Here is a 14,345-nt window from a genome sequence, read left to right on the forward strand (position 1 = left end):
CTAAATATCTAACCGTAGATCCTACGAAAACAAAATGGCGTCAGGTTAATTGCCTTCTACGACTCTTAAAAATATATTGTCGCTGATTTATTCGTCGTAAGTCTTAACCCTTTCGTGACCAGTGGGGCGCACATGTCCGAACAAAGATTCGTCTCAATTTTAATATTAATTACAGACACGCTTTGATCGGTGGACAAATAAAAAATTCTTAGAGAAGAAGTAATTTGGTCACGAAATGGTTAAAGAGATTCATACTGTACTGATCATTTTTAAAGGCAAGAAATTAGCAGAATTGTGATGGAAAGTTGGTGACAGTTGTTTTACGTAGTTCAGGTTAAGGTAATTGGAGGATTGAAATAATTGTGGCTTTTTCTCGTTTAACGAGTGGTGTCCGATACGCTGGTTGGATTTGTGTTTGATGGGTCGTTTATTAGTCCTGCTTGGTACTCTCCTAGTCGATTGTTCAGAATTGTGGAAAGATTGACGATTTCTAACTCTTTAGTGAAACGCTAACAAGCAGAAACTGTCGATTTTCTGTCAGTTTTTATTTGTAGGATTCAAGTGTTGCCTGAGAATGAAGTGTCGATGAAAGGATGAATTTCTTTCTGTGGAGACTGTACGATTTAGCCTTTGTGGAATTACATATTTACTAATAATATTGGAATATTCATTAACACGTTAAGTGCCAAGCCTGTTTTGTCTTCCTTTCCGTTTAGCCCGCGATATCCGATTTCACCGATATGGTGGCGGCCGGAGATCTGTATAAGGTTGCGATAACACTGCATGTGTTTTAATAATACTCATTCAAATTTTTTTTTGGTAACAAGTAATATTTAGGTACATTCTTTTATGATCTCCAAATTATTTAAAATTTATTAATCGAAGAATATAATTTTTTAAATAGTATATCGTCAGTTCCCGGTGACTGACGCGGTCCGAACGGAAAGTGTAGTGTCAGTCACCGGTGACTGACACGGCGCTTAACGTGTTAATCCTGTGTAACTTTCAAGTCACATACTAATATATCGATATTTTATTAAATAATTGAACTTTTTTCCACAAGATGGCGTAAACGTCAATGTCTCCTTATTAACTTTCTTGATAAGCGTTGTTACCTCAAAGCTACAATATGTATTCGTTATAATAAAATTGTTGAAACTGCTGAATTCGTTGTTATTCTGTATAGGTCGATATTTCTTAATTTTACGTTACATAAATTTTTTCATAGTCAAGAAAAATATTCGGTCCACAGCGGGGTTAAAGAAAAAAGAATCGAAGTGTTCGATTTATTAGGTGTATAAATGAATTCGATGCCTTTTTTCTACAAGGTCTCGGAGACTTCGTTCACTCGAAATCGCGATACTTTTTCAAAGAGAGAATTCGTCAGTTGTTCAATAATGGAGAACGTTTTCATCGTTCATATTGTGTTAGATTTTTTTCTAAATCAACTTCGAAGTTTTTGTGGAAAAAAAGAAAAAACGATAATTACAGGTTGCACGATTAATCGGTAGCTCGAGAACGGATGGGATAGTTGGTTCGTCTTGCGAGCAGTTGCTGAAAGGGGTGAAAAAGTTTCCTTCTTATCGATAAAACACAGCTCCTTCTTCGAGGCACTTTCACGCCCACAGATTTTTCTAGCAGACCGGATAATTGTTGCGAAAGTGGCATAGTTTCTGCGGCATAATTTAAATAGTTGCTGTCGTCAAGTAGAGTACACCGATGGCTCGCGCACGTAGAGCGTCTTGTTTGCGCGTGTCGAGCTTCTACGCCGCGCTTTACCGAAAGGAGAAACCGTCAGGAGAGAAAGGAACATTCTCCAAATATGAGGCGCCGTTCCAATGAACCGGCGAAGAACACCGGGATATCTCGTATTTGGACGAGACAGAGACAGAGAGAGGTACGCGTTGTCGTCGAATGGTTTTCGTATTTGCACGTAAAAGGAAACAGGTTGTTCGGTGTATTTACGACTGACGCGTTAGAGCTCGGTAGAGATAAAAGAAAAGTGACATTTCTGCGCGTACATTCATCTTGCCTGCACGACACGGCGTTGATCGTTCATGTGAGATTGAATCTGATACTTGTTCGGTCGAGAGAGAATACAGATTAGCTAGTGTGATGTGTAGAATTTTTATTCCTATTGTGTAATGATACGGTAATTGTAGCGAGGTTTGAGAGGTTACTAAGGTTCTAGGGATATTGGGGGTTACAGTAGGTTCCATAGGCTAGGTTAGGGGTATCAGAACTTTCAGGAGGTTTCAGGAGGTTCCAGAGATCCCAGGAGGTAACATAGGTTCCAGAGAGCCCAGGAGGTTACATAGGTTCCATGTGTACATACTAGGGGTTCCAGAATGTTCCAAAAGTTTCAGGAGGTTCTATAGATTCCAGATGTATCAGGGGTACCACCAGCTTGCACAGATTCTGGGGCTATATTAAGGGTTGCAGGAGGTTCCATAAATTGTAGGAATATCAAAATTTTTAGGAAGTTCCAATGGTTCCAAGGGGTTTCACGAGGTTCTCTAGAGATATTGAAGCTCTTGAAGAATCTCCAAAATTCTAGGGGCATCCGGGGTTACAGAAGGTTCCACAGGCTTCAGGATATGCAAACGATTTCATAGGCTCCAGTTGTTCCAGAAAGTTCCACAGGCTTCAGGGTTTCCAGAAGGTTCCAAAAGGTTCCACGAGCTCTAAGGTTCCCAAATGTTTCCATATGTTCCAAAAGGTTACATAGACTCCAGTGGTACCAGAATGTTCTCCGCCAATTCCAACTGCCCAAGAACCTTCGAATCTTCTACGAACATTTTCCCCAGGTCTACTATCGGCTTTTCAATTCCCCTCGTGACATACAAATGAAACATTCCATCTATGCGTTCAATTACCCAAATGCCTCTATTTAAATCCCCCCCCCCAGGTTTTGTCTCTCGAACGATGATATTCCTCTCTTCTTTCTCCCTCCTATCGATATCCCCGGCGCGGGAAGCGTCCAAGTACAACAGTTTTATCATGAACACAACACCACCACTACTTATTATACAGCGGTGGCCACGTTCACCGCGTGGAGTTTAATTACACGGAGGAATGCGCCGTACAAACTTGTTTCCTGTCACAGTGTATAAACTTCATTGAAGTTTCATGGGTTGGCCGCTCTCAGAATGAGAGGAATGCGAGCCGCGCATCCGGTATGACTTGCCACTTCTTTCCTTTTCTCCTCTGTCCAGTGATCTCAAACTATCCGAAGGCTGGCTTGCCCCGTGATCCAAGGATGACGTCGATGTTCCGAAGGGGCACGATCTTCGCCACGTTCTTCCTGTCGTTGCTAGGCGGTGGGCTGGTCTGCGCCGCCCTGGTCACGCAACACTGGGTCGAGGCGAGACCCTTGAGAACTCCGAACCCCCAAGAGAGCGCCGGCAGAGTTCACTTTGGCCTCCTTCAGGGAAAGAAGGAACTGAACGTTGCCTACGGCTGGAGGACCTATCATATCTCTGGTAAGTTCTGTCCTTCTACGAACAAGTGACAATCATGTTTTCAGAATAACTCATCGATAAACAATTTTATTAATGTGCGTAGCAATAAAATTCTTTCCGACTGGATTCACGTAATTCATTAAACAGTCAGCTGTTGCCACCTCTTTCGAAAGTGTGTACCTAAGATGTGTCGGAAAAAGTAAGCGACGACGAGTATACTCGTCGAACACAGAGCATGTGTGGCTGTTATAATATAGAATTAAGTTGTGATGAAATGATTGTTTTATTTTTTAATTTTAATACGTCCCATGCGCGAAACGATGTTATTCCTATTTTGAACGAAGAGTATGTACACTCTGTTCAATTTAAGAATAACCTCGCTCTCGGACCGATTTTCGTCCGTTCTGCGCATATATTTTATTACGTCCCATGCGCGAAACGATGTTATTCCTATTTTGAACGAAGAGTATGTACACTCTGTCCAATTTAAGAATAACCTCGCTCTCGGACCGATTTTCGTCCGTTCTGCGCATAGACAGAGAGCGTAGCAGAGGGTAAGACGGAGAAAAACGTAGGCGGTTAAGTGGGGGTTTGGACGTTCTAGCCCTGCCTTAGGCATGTCCCATGCGTGAAACGAGGTTATTCCTATTTTGAACGGACTTTATACATACTTATCTCTACCCGCGTTACATTACTTCGAATCTCGAGAAATGAATCATTTGAGAAATCTCGAATCTCGGGAAATACGTTCCTTTTCTAACTTATTTTATTTAGGGAAATAAAGAAAATGTCACTACGAGATAAATCAGCCGAATACCGCGGGGATTCCCCAACGTTGTAATCGATTTTGAATGAAAAGATTCTCCGACCGCAATGGCTGAATGCGCGCGAGAGCATTGTCACAATGAAAAATTCACGACGATGCAATTTCAGGTCGAACCCGATTCACTCGTGAAAAAAGAAAGAAATTTACATTATCCTCGTGTCGATAAACGAGCGTACCAACTTGCCACTGTTTTGTAACAAATAATTCAATTCAGTTAACATTAATAGAAATGCATTTTCTAGCAACTGCGTAACTGTTTATTTTAGTTGGATGTATCGTCACGGTTAATGAATTGTATTTAACTTCGTCCCCGAATAGTAAATACTCTCTACTCAAGGATACAACATCGTTTTCTCTTCCTACCGTTCGTTTTTTCACCATCTCGTTGTATTTGCTCCACCAAGCATGGCTGTTACGTTTGCTTATACGACACCGAACGAATTACTCAGCGTTAATTAAACGCTTCAACTCTTCTCTATGCAGTGAAAAGTTCGCTTGTGGAGATTCTATTCTGTGATTTGTATTTGAAATTGATGCATTCTCGTCGAATGGAACTTATTATCATATCTATGGATTCTTTTTGCTATTTAAACAATTTGTACCTCCATTTTGCTAATGGAACTAATGGTTACCTGCAAATTGTTAGCTTTCAATTTTATCATACGAATGACGTTTCTACATTTTTTTCTCTGCTAGATTTTAAAGTTCCAGAGTTTTACAATGTTTACAACGTTGACATGCGCCGTACAGTGTGCGCGGATAGCTAAAACCGCATAGCTCGCCGGGAACCATCGAGACACTGTTTACTCAATTCAATTTACGATGAAGTTTATGAGTTAAAACACCAGCCACGTAGTTTTTCGCCCGCGATCGTGTACTGGACACGGACACGGCTCTGTTAAATTATTCAATCTGTTCCTCCGTTGGCTAATCTGAGTTTCTGACGAGTTTCTCACCAACAACGTGTTTTACATAACTTTTCCTTACCTAACTCGCTCGGTGTCTGTGTGGATACGTTCGAAGATGATCTTATCTGGAGAAAAACGAAACAGCCAAGCACAATGGCTTGTGGCACTGTTCACGTGTAACCAGCAGTGACATCGGCCGATGATGAATTCTAATTGTACGACTCTGCGTAACTAACTTATCGACCGTAGTTCAATTTCCATGTAATCTCGCGGAATATCAACCAATAAAGTTTAACTTCTTCACCGACACGTTTCAACGTGACTATTTTCTACAACGAACAAATAACATATTAAAATACGAAATGACTGTTACACGAACAAGTAGCTACTATCCACGATTTCCGATCGTTACAAGTGATTTTCAAGAACATGTTAGTCCAGTTTAACTGGTCTACGGTTTTACTGGTGAATCACGTTTAACCATTGGTGAATTCTCGTCGTATAAACTGCATTATCGTTTCTCTAGTGCTGCTCATTTTCTAAAGGGGCGTACGAAACTTTGATTCTGTCAGCTTGGTGTGTGTAATCTAACCTCAAATAATACCAGTCGACGAGTTATCGTCGCGGAGAACCGCACCGGGAAGATTCTACGGTGCTAAGTAACCCGGTGTGATACTGGGGGCCATAAATTCTCCCGTATAGTTGGCCAGACTGGAGAATCTCATTCGGCATAGCTGTACCTGCACGCGATTTCTGTAGGTAGATGGTGAACGTCGGAGTCGCGCGCGTATCTGCTATAAATCTACCGTTTGATAATCGCCCCCTGCGCCACGGATCAATTTCGTTTCACGGCGCTGCTCGATCGACGGGGATCGTTTTGTTAATGCTCGTGAGATCGCGTTGATCAAGCTCGTACCGATGTCAGAGTAACTTAACGTTATTTATTTGACAGCTTGTGTGCTTCAGATTATCATTTGACCTCGATTACGGAGAAAGTTGCAGGAAAAACGTTAAGGATGATTGAAGATGAGAATAGAGAACGATGTGTTTTTTTTTTTTTATTACCATAGTCTCAATAAGGTTCTTGAGATTCTTTTGTATTTTAGTAATTTTTTATAGTGTATGGTAGGTTACGTACAGTTTCGAAGTATCGCAGTATGTAATAGTATTTGAATCGATTCGATAGAATTTAGATAATGGAATTTAACGGTCACAGCGAGTATCAAGTTTATGTTCGTAATACGATTCATCAGAAAGAGGATATCTAATTATCCTCTTTACCGTTAAACCTGCAAAGAAATGTTCACGAGCAAAGTTAAACGGTCTTAGAAGATGAATGAGAGATAAAGATAATCTTTTTTCCCTTAGAATACTCTCTCAATGAAAATTGCACTGAACATAACCTCAAACTTCACATCAACTACACGACACTGTATTTATACGAAATATATAATTCTCTAAATGAGACAGAATCTTTTGTACAAACTTTTAAAAAAATTCACTCGATTAAACGTAAGATCACAGAGACAGAATTAAAGATTTAGATGTAAAGATATTCACGGAGAAGAATTTTCGGATTTTCAACGGTGTCTCGTTCATTATCCAACGATGAATTTTTTCTAAGCTTGATAACTGTACGCGAGCAATGAGACTGTTTATAATACTCACATGTCTCGTCATCCTGATACTGAAATCTTTACTACCGGAGGAAACTGTTATCATACCATAAACGGTGTTACAATGCCGGTAGAGGGGCCACGGGGTAGACAAGCCAGGCTGAACATTTGAATAACAATTTTACGGGTTCACCGTGGATAACGGTTCGTCTCACACACTTCGGTCGCGGTATAATTTTTTGCTTGAGGCGCACGCAAAAAGCTGCCCCATGCGCACGGGATAGCCTTAAGGAGTGTACTCATTACTTCAATTCTCTTTCTGTTTCATTTGAATTATATACGATGATATATATAGTCATTTAGTCTGCTTCTAACGATTTTTACCTATTTCTCTTTACCTTTTAAGTTGTTCAATTCTGTGATAGATTGGTATCGCAGTAATTGTATTAGGTAAAATTTTCATGTAAGATTGAAGTGGAGATCTGCTTAATGCAGGGTAGTATAAGGTTGAGAATTAAATAGAACGATAATAATCTTCGTACTTTATTACAACTGGTAATTTCGATGAAATTATTGCGAGAAAGTTTTGGTTAATGTAATACTACGAAGATTAAGATTTCGGTGGAACTATAAACTGTCAGAATTATTTTGCTCTGAGTAATATATTCGCGGAATATTTTTGAGGTTATTTTTGTTTCAAGATTATTCCGTTAGGAAATGCAGAGAGAGAGAAAGAGAGAGAAAACGACATCAGATTATTGTAAACCATTTGGTAAAGTCGGAGAGGATACTACTTTTTTTTCTTTTTTATCTCGTTACATCTACTCTGGAAATTTTTCATTCTTTTTTTGTGGAAGCTTCGTATTGGACGGTCGATCTGCAGAACCAATTTCCCCGTAGCGTTTTCTGCCCCTCCCGAGATATTCGTTTTCTCCCGGCAACCGTTCTATATTGCATTCTCGATCTAGCAAGACAGTATTTTCTTCTGCTCAGCTTCCGTTCCGTTTTCCAAAATTTCGTCTGTCTAACAAGAACTTCATATGCAGGTCTCGATCCACACGGACGCTTGATCTATAGATTGGATAACCGATGAAGATTAGGGGACGTACTCTAGATAATCAAATCGTTGTGAGCAGTTCCATCTGGTGGATTATTCTGGAAAATCATCGTATTTATAATTTTCCTATTTATTTTCACCACGGATATTTTTTAACATTTTTCTTTCATTTATGAAATTAGAATTTTTTTTAATACAAGTCTCGTATTATATTCGCCATAGATTTTGAAGTTCAACGTACAGATCGTAGTACCTATGGAAATTAGAGAATATAGCAGAACGGTAATTGGACTCTCGTGGCCAAGCAGTTTGACCCAGTGGCAGCCAAGTATCGAGTATCAACCGCATTGCAATTCTTATTACCGACGATTCTCGTTGCGATGTTCTTTTTATCACCTTCTCTGGCACTGATACAGTGATGACAAAGTATCTAGTATCAACCACGTTAAAATTCTACATTGTGGCTAATTTCCAATCCAAGAGAGTCACCTTTCCTCTGGCACCATTAAATCCTGAAGACTGAATTATATCGATCTTCTTGCAAAATTTATAAAAGTTGAAAAATTTATTTTCGCCAAACAATTTGATCGTTTGGAAAGGTCTATAAGAAACCTAGATCTTTTTTTTTTAGAATTCAAGCTTTTAACAGGATTTTTCTTGTTCTACTTTCAGTCTTTCCAAAGATTCAATCGACAAATCAATTTTTATCAGAACACCCAGAAACTAACCACAGTCGATCAATTCGACCTACTGATAACAAGGTACCAATTATAAACTTCCTACTACTTCTTAAAGTTCCACCTCCCACCAAAACTTTTGACATTCCCCTCTCTCAATCTTCTTTCAGATCTAATTCACACAGTCAACCAAACTTGCACAATCCATCACACTACCAACCAGGTCATCATCATCATCATCATCATCATGATCATCATCATCAACTAGCTTGATCCAGAGGAAACAAAATATTCAACATCCACTTATACCAAACCTCATCATCAACCAATATTATAACTCACTAACAGTAAAATATTTTTTTACCAATTCCTTAAATTCAAGCTTCCATCGTGCCATTTCATATACTCCATGGTCAATCTTCTTTCAGATCCCATCCACATATCATGCAACAAAACAGAAGCTAAACACAATTCATCACGACAGAATGCAAGCCATCATCATCGTGTAATTTAAGTGGTAGAGATAGCAAGGTGTCTACGATCGCCAGTTGATTTAAAATTCTCGCTACCAGCAATTTGCATCAGAGCATAAAGGATCCCCGTTAACTTTAACCATCGGATTCCGCGTATCCGCGTGTGAAAGCAGCTAAATCCAACGCGTCGAATCGAGTTCAGCTGTTTTTCCCGATAAGAACAATGGGATTGTTGGCACGCGTCATGAGAAACGTTTCTCTTTCATCGGTGCAGCGAATAGTCCCGAAGGGACACGCGAGGAACACGTACCGGTTCGATCACGTATGTAACGATAGTCGCGTGGCGCGCACGATCAGCCATCGGCTATAGTTACATATACCTGACGTGTCGAGTCTCTTCGAAACGTGAGGTCAATAACAGCCTCAGTTTTATTGTACCTGTGCCGTTGCCATTAGTATGCATGTCATAATGAAATTGTCGTAATCGTTTATTAATTCTCTCTGTACATCTCTGTCTCTCTCTCTTATTTTCTTTTGCCTCGACATCGTTCATTGATAATCAAGAAAAGAATTAACCGTGTCGATGTACGCAACTACTAGCGCCCCTTTGAACGTCAAACGTGCCATATGTTCCCCAACAAATGCGAATAGTGTGTAGAATTGTGGGCTGCTATAGTGTTATTTATTCGCGTACTGCAACGGCTTAAGTAAATTTTTTATTTTCCTGGCAATTGTGGGTCTTCTGACCGTGTAACTGTGAGGCTTCTTTCCGTTACACTGAGCTGTTAATTGGCAAAACCTTGTACTTAGCGAGAGGGTTGATTTGTTTAAGCGAATGTTTGTAGAAAAAGAGAGGAAATTCAAATTTACTCGAGTATTACATTTTTTCATGCAGATCTATCGCGAAGAATATCACACGAGATACTCAATTAACCTATTAATTCTTTCGTTACTAAAACTGGACATATTATATTTGTTTACTTTGCGAATAAGATAAACAAAAAGTTAAAAAATTATCGTGACTATCGTGAAACAGTTGATTTTCAAGAATACGTATTTCTATTTTTATATTGTACGCCTTAAACGATCAAACGTTTCACAAGCCCCAGCCTTGAATAGTAATTGTTTCGTTCAGTACACAGTGAGCGTTTTTTTTGTTTTTTAAGTGCGCCGGTAGCAAAAGGATTAAGGAAAATTTCTTTCCTGTTAGAATGTGATTAATAGTTATAAATTCACGAGCTGTTCACGAGCTTGGCAATTGAGAGTTTAGAAACGTGTCTAGATCGCTTCTAATTCATTCCCGTCATAGGAGATTTCGTCAGCGGTGAAAAGTTTTTGCGACACCCACGCGTAGAGGCGAGCACAGAAGAAGCGGTTGAATAAAGAAAAGCGGCGGCCCGAGGAAAAGATTCCGTGCGCGAGAGCAGCAGTGACGGTTGTAACAATAGGAGCAGAAACTGGTTTCTGAGTGTGCAAAAATCCACGACCGTGCCTCGTGGTCGACTTTCACGTGCGCGGCCGCCTCGTATCATCGACTGCTCTGCCGATGCTGACCACGGGGAACATTTAAAATCTCTTTTCCTGGAAGGCTTTCACGGTCAACAAAAGTTCAGGATCGCGTTTCTCCCCTTTCGTTCAATTTGATTCGTAGTTTCTTGTGTTTCATTCCTTTTTTTTTTTATGTGTAATAATTGTAAATTTAACAGATGAACGATATCGTATGTCGGATTAGAAATGTAGATTGTGGACGTATTTTTTAAAATGGTATAATTGAAAAGATGAAAGATACACGATTACGTGTATTCCTTGTGCTGTCCAATTATGGTTCAGTTGAGTCTTGTTACATAAACGGTTTCCTAAGATAAGCCACTTTCACATTCAAGGACGTACAGAAACCTTTGTAGATTTTGTAGAACGTATGAATTCTAAAGCAAAAGTGTTTTCACATTGAATGTTTTAACGCATAATAGATCATGAAGTCACGAGGTTAACGGATCGATCAACCAATCAAATTAAGCAATGAAATTAAGATGTTCATTGGAAAACGAGAATGGTTGAAATAAATTTTAGTCATTTTATTTTCAAACAAACTACGTTTCTTTTTTTTTTTTATCTGTTCTTGTCGAAGATACGTTTGTTATCAAGGTGAAGTGTGGGTGTTTTGTACATTGCGACACAATATGTCTCCAGTCGAAGTTGAATACAAGGAAAAACGGCGCTCTTGAGAAATTCCTAGGATGTCCTTTCGTGGATGCAAGCTGTTAACTTGGCAATTCACTGAGAACCCCGCCTGAGGCTAATTAAATAGTCTGTTATTTGCGATGCAATATAACTTGAACTAACCAAAGCAAGAGTATTTACAGCACGCTTAATTATTCACTACGCTCTACGATAACTTCAGTTCGCACGCCAATCCAGCTGCGAATTTGGTTTACTTGTAAAAAGTAAACTTCAAATTTGATCGAATTTTTCCTTCAGTCTTTTATTGTATATTGAGATAAATTCAATTTTTTTTTTAACTGTGTTAATTACGAACTAAAAGTATGTTATCAAATGTGTTCCAATCTTTCAGTGGAACGAGGTAACGAACACCTAACCTGGATCGTTGATTTTTATTGCTGGTACTAAAAAAAAAGGCCGAAATATTATTAAAGCTATCGCGTGAAATAATCGTTCGCCCTATTTCAGTGCCTCAGATGATTAAACAAGATCCGACAGTGATGTCCTGGGGACTTTGGATCAGCACTTTAACTACAACCTCGGCTGCTCTTGTCACCGCTGGTCTGGCTGCTCTTCTCGCTGTCTTGAACACAGCCACTTCTCCTAGATCAAAGATCCTCTCGGATCCCGGAGTGTACTTCATAAATATTTTAACGTGTATGTTAAAGGAGAATTCTACTGTAACATCCTGGATTCAAAGAAATTTTAAATTCTTAATTTTAAATTGAAAAAAAAATGTTACATTTCATAAAAAAAATAAGCTTTTTCCACTGTTGAATAAAAATTACTTGCATTAACAAAACTTTTCAAAGTGTATAATTATCACTGAACTAATGTGAAAGAAAAAAAAAATGTTAAATATCAACGTAATTTGCATTTATTTTAGTATTAATGTGCATGGCAAGTACGAGTACTTGGCTGGCACAGTATTACACGAAGCTATACTTCAACGTGCTTCCAAAGGAGGACATCGACAATATGTGGACCAGCGAAGGTTCCGCCGAGCTCGGTTATTCATTTTGGTAAGAGACCTTCCATTCTTCTGCTCGATAGCAACGATGCATTCACAGTACAAAAAAAAGTCAGCCGAGCTTCACCGATGATCCTGGGCGTTCTTGTGGTCGTTGGCAAGTTTTATGCACACTATCCGATACGGTAGACGTTTTTCGATTTTCTGTAAAGCCCGAGGCTTTTCAAATCAAGAATAGTGAATGCGAGAAGCATCGTTCGAATCGTGGAAATTGCACCCTTTCATCTTGCTTGGGATACCATTCAATCTAAATTGACATGACATTTTGTAGAATCAAATATTTCTTGTTTCCAGCTAAAAAATAATTACAGATATTCTTTGCTATTTTTATTTTAAATGTACCAAAAACACGTTAAAAAAGATTGTAAAAGAAATAAAGGTTATTAGTAACCTTTTAAGTCAATACGTCTTAAACACACTACAGATTTTCTTTTGTTCAGTCGATAATGAAGATCAACCCTCCGAATATAAAGAGGTTAGAATACAGTGAACGAGTTGGATTTTCTCAGATGTTTTTAAGATGGTTCGTCTTTCCATTTGTTTCTCCTTAGGCTCGTTGTGTGTGCTGGCGTGGTGCATTTAATCAGCATAGCATTGGTCGGCTGGGGTTCTGGACGAGACAAAATCAAACGGCTAGAGACAATTCCGGCACTGGAGGAAAAGACCGCCGCGGCAATAATGCTGTACTGAATCCCGCAGGCTTTTGAAAAGAGACTCAAAGAGAAAAGAGATCCATTACAAAAATTACACAGAGTAGTGCTCACATCTGTTGGCGTGCGACGAAGCAACCAGGAGTCGATTAAGCAGAAATCAGGCTACGATATTTCTGCTGTACGAGAAACGACAAGTTCCTAGAGATGTTTGTTAGCGTACTTAGTGTCGTCTGAAAAAACGTTAAAGATCAACGAGATTGTCAGTTTAGTCTTGTTGAACTTGCGACGTGAAATTTGAAAAAATCTTTCGTGTGAAAAATGTACAAAAATCAAACAATACGTAAATATTGTACAGAAAAATCGAGATGAAAATTTCATTAAATCGACTATGTGAAAGAAAAAGGAGAAACGCGTTTTGTGGCGATTAGAATGTAGATTCCGGTCGAACGTTTTATATTCTAAAAAATATGACCGCGGGATTTTCAGACCGCTGAAATTATCGAGAGTGGAAACCAGGCCGTGTAATTGATCGTTTCTGCGCGGAATTACGAAGTTGCACCGTAATATCGCGTGATCCGAAACATTTTGAACAGTTCTGAACGTGTGTGACAAAGTGTATGCTACATATATATATATATAGATGTTGAACTATGCTATATTTTTCCGTGTAATAATTATTAGAATTATCTCGTTACAGATATAAATGTATCCGCGAACACCATCATTTTACTGTAATTCACTTATTATCTAGATATATATTTACTATTTTTTTATACCCCTCGTGCGTTTTTTAATATCCATTTTTTTACACGCATTTGTTAATCTTTCTTTAGGATTTTTCAGTGTTTTTTTCATACAATACGATTAACAATTAGAATCGTAAGGAGGATAGCATACGTCTTGCCTTTTAGATGAATTAAACGAAGGAAGAGATCGTCGTTTTTTCTTCCATCCATGTCTCGTCATTTTTCACGATACCGAAAAGGACAAGTCGACTTAGTTGGAGGTTTCGCGAAACCTTTTTCTTGTCTATTATGTTTTCATAGGGTGTAAATAGAAACGGAGTTTGATACTCTGTAGTGATTTAGTTATTACGTAGTATCTTAATTATTAACTATATCATAAATGTAATAAAACAATTAAACAGAGAATACGGATAAGGTGCGTAGATCTTCATTTATACCACGTTTGTCTCGAAAATCGTTGCTTCAGATTATGAGACATAGATCTTTCATAGCCTCACGATCGTTCTTTCTTCCTGTTTTTTTTTTTGTTCGTTCAAGGAAAAGATACCACGCGAAGTATACCGGTTTTATAAAAAAATTAACGTAAGAATTAAGACACGAGAGAACTTTATTTACGTTTTGAGACTTTTAACCACTGCCGTCGGGTTAGCCTAGTCAATTCAATTATCGTCGGCACTC

The 14,345-nt window shown here is 38.8% G+C and overlaps 1 protein-coding gene across 1 annotated transcript in view; it reads left to right on the forward strand.

Annotated features, from left to right (window-relative positions):
* The window catches only part of LOC108570781, a 24,161-nt gene extending 11,017 nt beyond the window's left edge, over nt 1-13,144 (forward strand). The window contains exons 9-12 of the mRNA XM_017932690.1: nt 3,216-3,482; nt 11,707-11,895; nt 12,125-12,260; nt 12,820-13,144. Coding sequence (XP_017788179.1) covers nt 3,216-3,482; nt 11,707-11,895; nt 12,125-12,260; nt 12,820-12,958 — 731 coding nt within the window. The 3' untranslated portion in view covers nt 12,959-13,144. The remainder of the gene's footprint in view (nt 1-3,215; nt 3,483-11,706; nt 11,896-12,124; nt 12,261-12,819) is intronic.
* The last annotated feature ends 1,201 nt before the right edge of the window (nt 13,145-14,345 follow it).

The sequence above is a fragment of the Habropoda laboriosa genome, unplaced genomic scaffold (genome assembly GCF_001263275.1).
Source record: "Habropoda laboriosa isolate 0110345459 unplaced genomic scaffold, ASM126327v1 scaffold86, whole genome shotgun sequence".
NCBI classification, from domain to species: Eukaryota; Metazoa; Arthropoda; class Insecta; order Hymenoptera; family Apidae; genus Habropoda; species Habropoda laboriosa.